The 16,102-nt window shown below is 41.7% G+C and overlaps 1 protein-coding gene across 5 annotated transcripts in view; it reads right to left on the bottom strand.

Moving 5' to 3' along the window:
- Positions 1 to 16,102, bottom strand: part of FAM184B (family with sequence similarity 184 member B) — a 67,909-nt gene that overhangs the window by 18,077 nt on the left and 33,730 nt on the right. For all 5 annotated transcript variants that reach the window (XM_075568869.1, XM_075568898.1, XM_075568879.1 and 2 more), the window contains 5 exons: positions 14,578 to 14,713; positions 14,334 to 14,482; positions 12,050 to 12,256; positions 9,642 to 9,752; positions 5,323 to 5,476 (listed from right to left, as the gene is read on the bottom strand). In XM_075568869.1, coding sequence (XP_075424984.1) covers positions 5,323 to 5,476; positions 9,642 to 9,752; positions 12,050 to 12,256; positions 14,334 to 14,482; positions 14,578 to 14,713 — 757 coding nt within the window. The remainder of the gene's footprint in view (positions 1 to 5,322; positions 5,477 to 9,641; positions 9,753 to 12,049; positions 12,257 to 14,333; positions 14,483 to 14,577; positions 14,714 to 16,102) is intronic.

Raw genomic sequence — 16,102 nt, 5'->3', positions numbered from 1 at the left:
AGTTCATGCAGGGATTTAACATTATGTTAGTTAGGTTATAGCTAAAGGTGGCATTACTTACACCCATACCCTGAAGTAGGTAATTTAGAGGGTCCGGATAAGTGTAAGACCACAGTCACAGTTACAGTGGCGGCCGCCTTCAGCCTCGTGCGGCCGTTTCTACGCGATTTTTAAAACCGCGGGGCAGATGCGGCATGTTCCGGCCGTTTTCGGCGCCGCGGGCGATTTCATTGTTTAGCGCTATTAGCGCTGTCTAGCCATGAATGCGGCTGAACGCGGCAAAGTGCGGGGCATACGGAAAACATCCCCGAAAAAATTCCGCGATGTAGGAGGATAAAAGGGGCCGCAACAGTAGGTATGATGTAACTTTCATATTGTTATTTACAGGGTTCTTTTCTGCTCGGCGCACGGGCGCATGTTGTGTCAGAGCTAGCGGGAGGAGGAAGGAGACGGAGCTCCAGGTGTAGGGAGGCACACAGCCCCTACCTAGGCCTTATACCCCAGCCCAGTTAGGTTCTGAGTCCCTGTAGGGTGGAGCGGAGCTAGGGATTGGCCCTAGACAGGTTCCAGTGCCCCTTATTGTGTATGTTCAGAGACAAAGTTCAGAGACAGTACATATCCTACAGAGGTCTGGGCTCAGACCCTCTACTGTGTTGCAGCCATCTGGGTGGGATTGCCCCGGACGGCTCCTGCTGAATCCAGTCACATCTAATCCTTTGTGAAGATCCTTGGCAGGCCCGGGTACAGGAGTGCCCGGCAGGTAAACATCACCAAGTGCACCAACGATCTATACTATATTCACACGGGACATAGTGGCTGCGCAGTCACCCATATATCTATCCATTATCTCACTGAGGTGGGGGGACATATTATTGGGGTCATTGGACACGGGGTGGGAGCATCCGGTGGAGGTGGGAGCGTCCTGCGAGACGCAGTAGATAGTGTCTCCTCTAGAGAGGGACACCTGTTGAGTTATATGTATAATATCTATGATATATATTGCATATACTATAAGTAAAGTAATTCGGTTGTTTTATATGCTGTGTGTGTGGAGTGATATATAAGGTCCTGCGAGGAACCACTCCCCCTCTGGTGGGATCCATCGCAGGTGGAGGCGCTGCACCAAGTATAAGGTTATACATCATATTACGTGTACCCCAGGCTCTCCGTGGCGGAAGCTTAGGCCCTGTGAGCCTACAGGTTATACAGCATATGGTAGCGGACTGTATTCATTAGGAAACAGGGCTACATTTAATTAAACAAGGTTGGAGGAAAGGAGATTTCATCAGCAACAAAGGAAAAGTTTTTTTACAGTAAGGGCAGTTACAACAAGCAGTTAACCATGGAGGCTGTGATGGCAGATACAATAGATATCTTCAAAAAAAAGGTATTTTTAGAAAGGAAAGGTATACACGGATATACCAAATAAATAAACATATGAAGGATGTTGATCCAGGGAGAAATTATTTGGAGTCAGGAAGGAATTTAATTTTCCCCTTATGAGATATCATTGGATAAGGTTTCACTTGTTTTTTTCATTTGCCTTCCTCTGGATCAAAATACTATAAATACGAATATAGGATAAGTAGCTGTCATCTAAATTTAGCATAGGTTGAACTTGATGGAAATATGCACTTTTCAACCTCATCTACTATGTAACTATTTAAGTAATGTCACGTTAGTGGCCCAGATTTAACGGACCTCTGTGTATCTACTCATGTATGAGATAATCTATTTAAGGCTAACGTGTTGTTGGTGTTTAATTCTGTTTTTACAATCCTTCAACTAAAATTTAAATGAAATATTCTACTTTTAATAGAAACTGGCACACAAAATATACAACATATTTATAATACACGTGAGATTATTACTTGTATTGGTTGGTGTGAGGGAGTATACAAGAGGTTAAAAACGCTCTCACTTTAACAGACCAGAAAAACCACACCCTACTGTAGCTTGTGCGGTAGGTCTGCTAGCTGATTGGAAAGAGGAGGTTTAAAAGGCAGGCAGCAGACTTCTTGTATCTTTCTGCTCTCAATCTGTGAGGAAGCAGGTTGCAGAACGGCTGTCTAGGGGAGTGCATGAACTCCCTTTTGTGTACCTGAGATTAAAGGACTGTTGTGTTGTTTTGCAGACCTATGCTACTTATTTTGAACTGTTTGCTCTACTCCGTTAAAGGTATACTGCAACCTGCTTTCCCTGGTGAGGGAAATAAAGGACTTTCGTTGCAAAAAAAGTGGTGTGTGAGCTTCTTTCTGATCATACCTTTGTGACCGCTCCATCACAGTTGGATATACTCAATTTGTTGAATAAAATGATTTATACATTTGATGATGGTGCAAATTGATTCAAGAGAAAATTATTGCTCTTCTAATGGAGTACATTGTGCCATCCTATTGCATATCCCTCAGAAGCAAATACAGTAACTATTAGATACTACTCTATGCTTTAGCTTTTTGTATTTATGTAATCCATCCACTTAAGTCCTAAACATTTGTAATGATATGTGATGTACTGTATACCCAAATAAAAGTTCTATCAAAGTGATACCATGAGCTAGATTCACTAAACTTCGATGCTGCATGAAATTGGTGTTAAAATGAAAACATTGAGCTATCTATGTATATCGTCTAATTCCGAGGTGGGCAACCCGGCGCCATTCGCCACATGTGGCGAATTGTACTTTGCCAGCAATGGGAAATGGGAAGCGAGTGCGGCGGCATGCGGGAGTGCAACGGTATGCGCGAGTGCGACGGTATGCGCGAGTGCGACGGTATGCGCGAGTGCGACGGTATGCGCGAGTGCGATGGCATGCGCGAGTGTGGAGGCATGCGCGAGTGCGGTGGCAGCGGCGGCGCCGATGGGAGCGCTACTGCTGAGGGGACAGCCAGCGGACGGTGGGCGCGAAGGGGAGCGGTGAGTGGAGGAGATACAACCAATAAGAGCATGGCAGGGGTGGAGCACACACCCCAGCGGCGACCGCTCCACAGACTCCTGTTCCGGTGCTTTCTGACAAGGTAAGAAGCAACACAATGCTGGCTGGAGATGATCATGATATTGGGGGGGAGGGGGGAATGATGATGAGGGGTGATGATGGGGGGGTGAAGATGGAAAATGACATGATGATGCGGGTGGTGTGGAGATGATGATGAGGGGGGTCAAATGAGATCATATGATGATGAGGGGGGAAATGAGATCATGATGATGAGGGTGGTGAAGAGATGATGGGGTGGGGGAATGAGATGATGATGAGGGTGGTGAGGAGAATGGGGGGAGAATGAGATGATGATGATGATGATGGGGGGAATGAGATTATATGATGATGAAGATGATGGGGAAAGGAAATGATGATGAGGGTGGTGAGGAGATGATGATGATGATGAGGGGGGGTGAGATGATGATGAGGGGGGTCAAATAAGATGATATGATGATGAGGGGTGAAATTAGATCATGATGATGAGGGTGGTGAGGTGATGATGGTGAGGAGATGATGAGGATGGTGAGGAGATGATGAGGATGGTGAGGAGATGATGAGGATGGTGAGGAGATGATGAGGATGGGGGGGAATGAGATGATATGATGATGAGGATGGGGGAATGAGATGATATGATAATGAGGATGGGGGGAATGAGATGATATGATAATGAGGATGGGGGGGAATGAGATGATATGATGATGAGGATGGGGGGGAATGAGATGATATGATGATGATGATGGGGGAATGAGATGATGATGAGGATGGGGGGGAATGAGATGATGATGAGGATGGGGGGAATGAGATGATGAGGATGGGGGGGAATGAGATGATGATGAGGATGGGGGGGAATGAGATGATGATGAGGATGGGGAGGAATGAGATGATGATGAGGATGGGGGGGAATTAGATGATGATGGGGGGAATGAGATGATGATGATGATGATGGGGGCGAATGAGATGATGATGATGGGGGGGGGAATGAGATGATGATGATGGGGAATGAGATGATGATGATGATGATGATGATGATGATGATGATGGGGAATGAGATGATGATGATGATGATGATGGGGGGGGAAATGATGATGATGATGATGATGATGATGATGATGATGATGATGATGATGATGATGATTGATGATGATGATGATAATGATGATGATGATGGGTTTACATTTTCAATCAGAACCATTTTCATTATTTGCGTCTGACGCAGTTGTAACTGAGTAGTCAAATGTTCATGTTTTGAATAAACTTGTTCAAACAGTGTGTGGTTTACTTTTTCTAATGCGCAACATAATACCTCAATTTTTACATGGTGTGGCTAATTTCACTTCTCATTCACCACACCTGTGGCTACATTGAAAAATAGGTTGCCCACCCCTGGTCTAATTCATCAATGGATTATCAGATAAAATAACGAAAGGATGGGTTTCACCCATACAAATTTTGCAAGCTAAATTTCAAGTCAATGTAAATGAGTATTCAAATGAGCAATTACTGCAAAATTAAAATTAAAATGAAATATTCATGTGTGATTCATCATGTTTCGATGAGACAAATTAAGCTTTTCACTCAATCAAATATCAGAAATAATTAGCACCATGTTTAGGTAACCGTTAATGCTCATTTCCGCCATATATAAACCCAAAAGAACCAACTGTACTGGTAACTATGGAGCCGTTCCAGCAATAGCAGAACCATTATCATTCTCTGAATGTAATTATGTGGGTGATGCCCACATGCACATTCTGACAATGGTAGCAAGGTCTCCTGGGTCCGGCCACGGGTCATTTATTAAAGTCTTTCAGATGCACAACTGGGACAAAATAACTGCGTCACATGTATTAAAGTAACAACAATTCCATTAAAACCAATAGAATTTTCCCTTTAAAAAATATGCTGCCAGTATGTTTCAATCTATTTTGCACCAGTTTTGCAGCAAGAAGACTTTAATATAAGGCAGCCATAGAGATATAAGCATATATATTCTTAAATATATATATATTTCTAATCCAGGGACAATGTACATATGAATTAATAAAATGATAAAATACAGCGGACTATTTACTAAAATCTCCCAGATGCAAAAGAAAGGCTAAACCAGTGCAAAAAAACAGAGCCATATTCATCAAAGGAAAGGAATCCCATTGAAAGCAACGGGAGTTTTTCCTTTGATAAATATGGTGCAATACTTGCAAAGACCTGGAGACTTTAGTAAATAACTCCCATTGTTTCATTATCAACTGGACATACAAAGCTGCCACATAACTGAATTATGTTATTTAACAAGCTAAACTGCATTTAAATCATCACCTTCACAATCTTTTTCAGTCATACTTTACCTAGAAGCAAAGTGTATTGCATTTCCATGGGCGCCCTTTCTGCTTTTAATGGTCTATTTGATTTTTCTTTCACAGTTTGCATATCCATCTGGTTGGACTCATGCTGCTTGAAATGACATTCAACATATTCAGTGTTCATTTGTTCTTTAGGTTCCTGCAATTGTAAATTGAATTTAATCAGCAATTCAATTAAAATTCAATTAAAATGAGAACTACGTTTTTTTTACAGGAACACCCTGACTACCTTTTGAATCTTTTAAGGGAAATAATGTAGGGAGGGAGTGAAACTCTCCCAATTTCCAGGTTACCATGTTTTTCTTTTACACAGGATTGAGGCAGAGGGTCTTATAGGGAAATTAATGGGGTTCAGTTCCAGAGACCCCCTGCTTCAATCTTATGTTTAAAAAAAAAAAGAAAATACATTTGCCCACATGGGTTGCCTCTTTAAACGTGGGAAAGCCACTGGCTTACTTTGGTGCTTGAAAGAACTGAAGGTCAGATTACTTACTATGGAGTGATAAATAATAAGACATGACCCAATTCACTCAGCACCTCTTAGTAAATGTAGCCGAGTCGCCCGACCCTGCCTCTGGTGCAGGGGAGCTGTTTAGTGGGTCCACGGAGCTTCGCGATTGAGAGGTCGGGACGGCCACTTTGTGAGTCGCACATGCACAGAGCAGCGAGGTGCGCATGCGCAGAGTAAGGAGTGCGGCGACCACCTTATGTTAGCTCTGCACATGCAGCCACAGGACTACATGTCCCAGAATCCCTACAGGGAGGGGCTGCCCACATGGTGTTGCCCCGGCCAATGTGATTCGCGCCGGAGTGAGAGACAGGATATCCTCCACATGCAGGGAGTGCGCGAGTCAGTCTGGACGGAGGAGTCAAAGGAGAAGGCAGTGTCCAGGGAACAGTGTTCCTGGGCTAAGCCTAGAACTAGCCCCTAGGCCCCAGTTAAACTCTGAGACACCAGTAGAGGAGTGTTGCAGGGAAGGCCCCAGATAGGGGCTCTTCCCCTTATTGTTATTTCTGCACCGGTGACCGGATGGCCACGCGGCGCCCTGCGACCTGGGACCAGGTCATAGGATCCAGAGACATTGTGTGAGACCCTCCGGCTGGTGCTCACACTGTGAGGAGCATCAGGACCCATTGAGAGAGCGTATTTGTGTTGGAGGCCCCGCTAAGTGGGACCTGTTCCAACTCACTACGCCAGGCAGCACCTGGGTACTGGAGTACCCAGGCAGGTACCCAACGTGCACCTACATGTACAGGGGGTAGCACTACCTCACACTTGGGTGGGAACTGTTGGGACATAACACCAGGGGTATTGATGCCACGGCACCCTCAGTACTTTTGGGGAACCACCACATGTTGGGCCATTGGGTGTACACTGTGGGTACAGTTATTGCCGTTATTGTGTATGTGTTAGTAGGTGTACACAGTAAACCTTAGTCATATACATTGTGTGGTGTATTACTTATTACTATATCGGTTCCTGTGAGGGGTTATCCTGCCAACTCTGGGATCCCTCAAGGGTGGAGGCTCTGCACACAAGGAGAAAGAGCTATCGTTTAGGTGATAAACATTTGTGGCACTTTTTTGCAGTTGTCCTATACCGCCAGGAATTTGATGAGTAACATCAACATGAGTAAAATTATGTTATTTACTCATTTTTATGCGTGTTAAATATGCAATATTTTAAGCGGGAACAGATTGGTGACTTGTCCACTAAAAGTAACACATTTTTTCACGTTAATACTGCATTTTTGGTTTCTTGCAGTTTGTATCTAGCCTTTATCTCTCTTTTGTTATTTGCATTGCATGACACTGTCCTGTGTTAAAGCTGCAGTTCAAGCTGCTGTTTTAAAAAAAAGGCAAGGTAGATTTTTTTTTTAAGGTTGGCCATTGACTGCTATAGTGGTTTATCATGCCCATATAATTTATGCATGATGTACCATTGTGCCAATCAATGGGTAGAGGGTGGGATAGTGGCCCTGGGGTGGGTGGTTTGGCCTCCCGGGTGGGTAGCGGGGGACGGGGGTTAACCCCTTAATTACTATAGCGGTTATTATTCAATAAGTGATTAAGGGGTTTGGGGCCATTAGATTGTATTTTTGATTGTTCTGTTGCTGCCAACGGAGGCAGGGGTAAGGACAAGTTTTATTTACTTTATTAATGCTGACTGGCTAATGGTTGATTTAGAATGGGCAAATTAGCTATTATCCATATGTGGATAATAGTAATTTTGCCCATTACTGTACTGTATGTGTTGGGGGGGTGGAGGGTTGTTGGGTGTAGAGGAGGTGGATAGTAGGGTTGTTGTGCTTTTGAATGTTTATTGTGGGTAGCTAAGGTAATGAAGGGGTTAACTCCTCCTGCAATCCCCCTGCAAGGCCTAAACACCCACCATGGGCAAAATACCCCCTTCATCCACGCCCGCTACCCACAATAAACATGGCACTGGTAGTTAACCCCTTCATTGCCTTGGCGGTTAGCCGCTAAGGTAATGAAGTTGCCTATAAATTAATTTTTATAACATCGGTTTGATGCCGGAGTTCTCCGGTGCTGGTATTAATGGGTATCAGCTTTGGAGACTCCCGGCTTCAATCCGATGCAGAAAAAATGCATTTTTGTTTCTAAGTCCGTCTCTAACAGCCCTTCTCGCCAACTTTTTTCAGGCGTGAAGAATCTTTGATAAAATCGCAATTCTAAAGCCCCGATGAAATTATCGAGGCCACTAGAATAGCATGTTTTTCAAAAAATTGCGTTTTGGGGCTTATCGCTGCACATCGCGCGGCGTGTTTGGGCGGGAGCCAGAAATGGCGCAAAAATGCTGACGCCGTGCACTTATCAAGGCTTTCTGAATAGCAGCGAGATTTTTTCGTGAGCTAACTGCTCAAAAGCCTCGATAAGTCGGTTATCGAGGCCACCAGAATAGGCCCCTTAGAAAGTCACATCTCTAAAGTTAATTCTTTTACAAGACACCTTTGCAGTGACATTACCAGTGTGGTCTCTAAGAATGATTAACATTACAACTTAATATGTACTGTCAAAGCTATAGATAAATGTGGGTTTTAAAAAAAAAATCTGCAGGGTATCATATAGCAAGATATGCAAATTCTATGTAAAAACAAAGAAACAAATGCAGTCCCTACTGGTCAACATATAAAAACTCTTTTCAGAATAGTTTGCTAGGAAATACAAGAGGATACAAGGATTTTTTTTTTTCCAGGGAGAAATAATGTGACTTTTTCAGCAAGTTATGAGGGAGTCTCCCACATAAATAGGGAGAGTTGGTATGTATCAGAGAGTCTACCCCACACTACTTGAGCATTTGGAAGAAGTTCGGCTTCTATTTAAAACATTTAAAACATTGTGTAGCATCACACTCTCGGCCTTTTGGCTAAGATCAAGGCGAGATGAGTGCTCCTCTCGACCTGCACAGCTATGACCAAATGCAGTACTATCCTACATGGGGCTCCAGTAGGAAAGGTCTGTGGCAAGCATTTGGCCCTCTAGCTCGTTGAGAGGTGGTGTCCAGGCCCCGGACCACAGAACCCCTGAGCCTTCGGGCTAAGGGGGGATGGCATTCGAACAACCAGCCCTTCGGGGCTGGGGTGCACCCGCACAACCCTCGAAAGAGGGGATATGATGTGAACTCCCTTGCGGGCCTCGGGCCAGAGGGAGGAAGAGACGGATGTCCTGAATCCTAACGGAGGAAGGCATCAATGTCCCTGGAGACCTAGGCTTTCGGGCTGAAACCTCCAGGGAAACTGGGCACTGAGGGCGGGTCTGACTTCGGTTGGACAGTCCAAGGGCAAGCTCCCTATCCACTGAAGTGGACTGGGATCCGATGAGCCAGAGGGTGTACCCTCTCGTGAGGAAAAAAAAAAAATCACACTCAAGAACATTTAACCTCCATTCCCAAGATCAGGGGAATGAATGGAGCTGAAATCTTCCTTAGCAAAGGAGAAATAGCAATACATTGAATAGAGGTCGTAGAGTGCATTTAGGACCATGTGCACTATAGGGTGCTATTCTTTAGCACACTCAAACTTGCTTTTAAGTTAGTAGGAGTTAAGACATCCTAAAGCTTAGCACTCTTTAGTGAATATGGACCTAGTGATATTTCCTGCCGCCAGCCAAAGTTTTACTGTAATCCTCTGTTCTCTAAGATGTTATACCAGGTGGAGGTGTATAGTCATTATTGTTATTATTCATTATTGCTGAACCATGTTCAGTTTAGGGGAAAACAAGGTATTAAGGCACCAACAGACATTTTACACAAAAAAAAGTTTTTTTTAAGTGTCTGGCAGTACCTTACATAGAGAATCTTGAAGTTTCACACAGAGTGCTTCTTTCTCCTCTTTTAACTGATTTATTTCACAGTCCATCTCCTTTCTCAGTTCTTCTAGTTCCATTTGGTGTTTCTGCAACAATTTGTACATGTATATAAACATCATGGAAACCGTCTAAAAACATTACAATGTAAAGATCCAAATGATTAAATACACATATTGTTTTTAAATATTTAAAGGTACAACATAGTTGTCAGGTTTTATATATGTTGCTACGTATCCAGTTGTCAATTGACCTAAACTTTAGACCCTATTTCATCACCCATATACAGTATATACATAATATACAAGTGTCTGTCCATCTGTCAGGCTCTATATCTCCCACAACGTTTTTGCTACTCCATTTTTGCTACCCCATCGATCTAAAGCTCTGTGCAAGAACTTACCAGAAAAGTTGTTCGATCTTTACATTTCCAATATTTTTACCCCAACATTTCACCAAAACAATTTTATAACCCACACTCCCATCACATTGTCCCTCTTCAGAAGCTTTATATATTCCTTCAAAACTGACAGTATAAAACAGATACTTAATCACTATTGAATTCTAAAAACGACAGGTCATCCGTCCAAAATGTACATAATTTACGACTCACTTGGATTATATCCCGCTCATGTGTGCGGACCGTGCCACACTTTTAATGATACACCGAATTGCACGAAAAGTGTTATAAAAAGAGCTTCACAACATTTTAACAATATGGAATCAAGATTTTTAGTTTGAAAATATACTGTACATGTGCAGCAGTATAAATCTTTTCCTGTGTCCATAGTCTGTAATTACATTTAAATAAGACAAGCATTCATAAAGATAAAAATCAAAACTTGCTCATTAGTTGAGTCCAAAAAAAATATTTATTAAAAAAAGTAAATGTACAAAAATTCAATGTAATCAAGGCAAATAACTTCACAAAAAGTCTAATGGCAAGTTTAAAAAAAAGAGGTACAAGAAATATCCAAAGCAAAACTAATGTTTCACGGCATCCTGAGGAAAGGGCAAGGAAGCCCTGAAACCCTAGTGTTGCTTTGGAAATCCGTGTTGGTGACTATGTAACTCTTATTTTTAAACTTGCTATTAGACTTTTAGTGAAGTTATTTACCTTGGTTAAATTGATTTTTGTAAATTGACTTTTTCGTAATAAATTAATTTTTTGGAATCAACTAATGAGGTAGCAAGTTTGAATTTTTACCTTTAGGAGTGATGGTGTATTGTACCTGATGGTGAAGTTACTGGACCCGAGCACAAGTTACAATTATTAGCACAAGGTCAGTACAAGCTCTGTTTTTTGTATTTTATAAAGAGAGGATGTCAGACAAAATGACCAATCCAACCGTTGTCACATTCTGCTTTGTGCATGAGTCTCTTCCAAGAAAATGGCGAGGTCTGATATGTCTAAACACATTTTTGTTCTATCTTCTGACTAACTTCTGCGCAAAATAAAACTTCTTACTAAGAATCTTCATGGCGAACTGCAACCTCCTGAGCTCTCCTGATCTGTACCATGACTGACTTTCTGCATCTTAACTTTGTCATACTAATTTGCAGATCAGTACTCCTTGGCCTGATGTTTAGATTAAAGTTCTCAAACGCTTTTCTTAAAGTGTATTCTTGTGCATATACAAAGGGTATCACTAGAGATTAGCAAATTTTTCGCCATGAATATGGCGTTCCTTCACAGCCGCCGTTACGAGCTGCTTGGGTTTAAAAAGTGACCTTCGTGTGCAATACCACCAGCCGCCATCCCACATTCGCGAGAGAGAAACCTGTTTTACTAGAGTCCCAAGTACTATATATATCCACTCAAAGCCACCTTCAAACAACGCGTGGAGAGACACCTGCGCTCAAAAAAAAGCCCACCTGAGATACCTGGGATATATGCTAATAGGATAGGCAAAGTATATTGTAACGACTCCTATTAGCATATATCTTACGTGTGCTTATTTTTGTGCACCAGGTGTCTCTTCACGTATTGTTGAAGGTTGTTTTGAAGGTTGAAGGTTGTTTTGTATATATATATATATATATATATATATATATATATATATATATATATATATATATATATATAGTAGACTGTTAAGAAATACATGTGAATCCAAGATAAATCGAGGGAAAGAGATTTGTAATCTCTTTCCCTCGATTTCTCTTGGATTCACATGTATTTCTTAACAGTCTACTAATCTACAGTACAGAACATGAGTGGATTACTAATCAAAGACTCTCTCTGCTTTAGGGTAGTGTGGTTTACCAACAACATCAGAAGAGAGATTATAAATGATCCAGCATGTGTTAAAGTTACTGTATGCGAGTGGTGACACATATGGGTGTTTGCATAGGGGGGAAAAACAGTGCTCAGTAGAATTCCTACTTTCTGCAATTGTATTCTTTCCGTCTCCATGGAGGATTGAATTGCTTTTATTTCCAAGGTATGATTTTTCGCTAGATCTTCTAGGCCCTTCACCAGCTGCTCTTTCAGATGGATTTTTTCTTCATCTTTCTGGCGTTTGATTTTACAGATTTCTTCTTTGTACTGTTTCATTATTTCCTCTTTCTGAACTGTATCTTCTTTCAGCAACTATAAAAGTATACATGGTAGACATTATAAATAAAATATCTAATCTGCTAAACTGCTCCATGTTTTTCTTTAGATCTTCAGGTCTAGGAGTGCTTGTAGACAGCAGGCTTAGCAATAGTGCCCAAAGTGATGCAGCAGCTGCAAAGGCAAACAAGATCTTTCTATCTTGCATTAAACGGACAATGGATGGAAGGGAAGTTAACATAATGATGCCCTTTTACAAAGCATTAGTAAGACCACACCTTGAATATGGAGTACAATTTTGGGCACCACTCCTTAGAAAATACATTATGGAACTAGAGAGAGTGCAGAGAAGAGCCACCAAATTAATAAAGGGGATGGATAATCTAATTTATGAGGAGAGGCTAGCAAAATTAGATTTATTTACATTAGAAAAGAGGCGTCTAAGAGGGGATATGATAACTATATACAAATATATTTGGGGATAGTACAAGGAGCTTTCAAAATAACTATTTATCCCAAGGACAGTACAAAGGACTCAGGGTCATCCCTTAAGGTTGGAGGAAAGGAGATTTCACCAGCAACAAAGGAAAGGGTTAATTACAGTAAGGGCAATTACATTGTGGAATTCATTACCCATGGAGACTGTGATGGCAGATACAATAGATTTGTTCAAAAAAAGGTTGGACATCTTTTTAGATGGGAAAGGTATACAGGGATAAACCAAATAAGTAAACATGGGAAGGATGTTGATCCAGGGATTAATCCGATTGCCAATTCTTGGAGTCAGGAAGGAATTTATTTTTCCCCTTATGAGATATCATTGGATGATATATTGGATGTTTTTTTGTTTGCCTTCCTCTGGATCAATAAGTATAGATATAGGATAAAGTATCTGTTGTCTAAATTTAGCATAGATTGAACTTGATGGATGCATGTTTTTTTTCAACGTCATCTACTATGTAACTATGTAACTATAACAAAGTTCTAAAATCCACTATTCCGCTATTATATCAACAAATGGAAGTAAAAAACTAGGCCAGGAATGGATCACGCTCACACGTGACCTGGAGTTAGTTAACAGATACTGTAGGCCTTACACTGAAAAATTACAGTTATTATGCTTAACTACCTATTAGAAAGCCACAACATATCTGGGCTGGCCACAGCTCCTTTATTGTTGCTCCCAGACAAGTATTCATTTCCAGAGGATTAAAAATATCTTGCGAACTGGGGCTGCCGGTTAATAGCTAGATTTTTCTCTGGGATACTCACAGGCTCTGATGTTAAAAAGATGAAAAAATAGATTTCTTACAGGAGGCAACATGTTCAGGTATTTGTTTAATGTAATTATGACAAAAAGGATTCCCAATGTACTGTATGATCACATCGGTCATAAACAGAGATGCTCCACACATTCTGAAGATATTTCATGCTAAGGTATCCCAACCCAAGGGCTTGGAACGTGGGGGAAAAAATTACCTAATATTTCCTATGCTAGAAAGAAAAATCTAATGGACACTTCAGAACAATGTGTTTGTACAAAGCACGTGCTTAACAAAAGCAGTGACTGGATCCCAAGCGGGTACCTATTTTGAAAAGTTTAGGCAATTTATAATGGCATAAAAAATAAGAAGCATTATTGCTACTTTGAGTTATATTATTAAATTAACAGCCCAAATACTTTTGTCTCTGCTTGGTCTGTGATGTCTGTACAGTCATTTTATAGGATTGTTTTTTTTTACAGAAAGTAAGGCAGGGGTGGCCAACGTGACTGGGAGCTGGAGACAGAATTGACCAGTGTCATTGTTAAAGGGCCACAAATACCTGTATACACTGACATATAGCATAACCTGTCCGTGTCAGTGTGTAGTACTGGCAGGTTATGCTCTGTCAGTGTGTAGTGCAATCAAAATATACTACGTGTCAGTGTATAGTGCGGTGTTTAATATGACGACACGAGACACTGACACAGAGTATGTAACCAGCCGTACTATACATTGACCCAGGGTATAACCTGACACAGAGTAATAGTTTTTGTTCTACTGTATATATTCATCTATAACATTGTTTGCTCAGGAGTAAGTATTCCTATCTAATTAATTTATTATAATACCTGTTTTAAATTGAAGGCATCTCCATTCTCTTTTTTGCTTGTGTATGATTTGATAGATGTCTTCTGCTGCAGCTGGAATAATTGACTTCTTAATTCTGCTAATTCAGTGACAGCAGCTTTTTGTGTGCTTGACATGCTCTCCATCTGTTCTGTCAACACATAGAATATCTTTATTGTTTTACCACAAAATAGACTATCATAAACATCTCATAATATTAATAAAGACGGCAACAGAACTTCCTACCTGTTTGATTGTGGATCTCATTCTCTTGCTGTAGAAGTCTATGTTTTGCCACAGAGAGTTCGTCTATTGCATGTGTTAGCATGGCCTTTGATTCCACCACCTCCTGGCTTTTTTGTCTCAGCTGCATTTCCAAGTCCTAAAAAGATTCTACATTTTTTAAGATTTATTTCATTTTTCATTTTTATGTAACTCCTCTATTTCCACCATCTATATGTGCTATGGCCGGGCCTGAGTCCATCCTCCCTTAGTACACCATGTTTTGACCCCTTTGAATAAAACCAAGTGAGACTTATTTATATATTAATAACCGGTGCTTTACGACCCGTGGGCAGCCTTAACCCGGCGGCCCTTACTCTAAAAGAATACATTATATATATACAATACATAATATATGAGGACGCTGCACTATTGTCCTTTATATTAGTTCCAGTGATCAATGTGGAAGCCACTTAGGCCAATATTTTTGCCAGCCCTGCGTTGGAGCGCTTATCTCAAAATGGTGTGTAGTCACGTTGCAGGCCTGCTAAGGGTGAAACATTTGTGAGGTGTTTGTGAAATACACAAAGGATACTCGAATGTTGCAGGGAAGGGCCTCCCAGCTGTCTGTTATCCGGTTGCACTTTAACAGTCCAGCAAGTATCTGGATGTCTCTATTACTCTGTGTATAGTGGATGTGTTTTTATCATGCTGTCTGTCACTTTCTCTCTCCTTGGCTAGCTGTCTCCTACAAACCTCCTCTTTCACCTCTGAGTGTCAGTCTGCCTCTCATAAGTCCCTCTCACTGTCACCTGGGCTGTCTCTATGTGTGCCTCTCAGACTGTTACAACTGTACCTAGCCTCAGGATCCATTTCACTCTGGGCACTAGGTGGAGAACCCTGGGCTAGGCCATTCTGTGGTCGAGAGTTAGCATCATCAACATCCATCACACTAGACAAATGACATAGTATCCTTTGCTCACCATACACTCCCTCACTGTCAGACTCATCACGTTGGTTCCTCTCACACGTAGCAGTTGGATGATTATTTTGATCCGGATCCTTATTGAGTTGCCCCCTCGCCCGGGTGGTAGGAGATTTAGTAGGGGCCCTTGTTCTGGGCTGGGCACTTTACTAAAATGATGCTGGTGGAGTGTTCTGATAGGCACAGTACTTTCTTGGGCATCACCTTGTATACCGGTAAGTCACTCTTTACTACTAGGTAGGGCGCTGCCTTCCACCGGTCAGCAATTTTGTGCTTTCCTGTTATCCCAAGATTTCTTACCAAGATCCTCTCTCTTGGTTTTGGACACGCATGTCATAGCGCTCTTTATTTCCCCTATTGACTGACCCAGATGCTTCAGTGGCATGTTTGTATGGTATAGGACATTTGGCCGCAGCTATTTGGCCATGACCAAATCACCACCGACGCTCCGCCACCAGGACTACTCACCGCAGGTCGTCTTGCTATCGGTCACCTTCCATCTTTAACTGTCCTCCCAGCTGCCATCTTTAAATGTCCTCCCGGCCAACTGCAGGGCACCTCATT

The sequence above is a fragment of the Ascaphus truei genome, chromosome 1 (assembly GCF_040206685.1).
Source record: "Ascaphus truei isolate aAscTru1 chromosome 1, aAscTru1.hap1, whole genome shotgun sequence".
Lineage (NCBI taxonomy): Eukaryota > Metazoa > Chordata > Amphibia > Anura > Ascaphidae > Ascaphus > Ascaphus truei.
The sequence above is the reverse complement of the archived record's forward strand: the minus strand, read 5'-3'. Positions and strand labels throughout refer to the sequence as shown.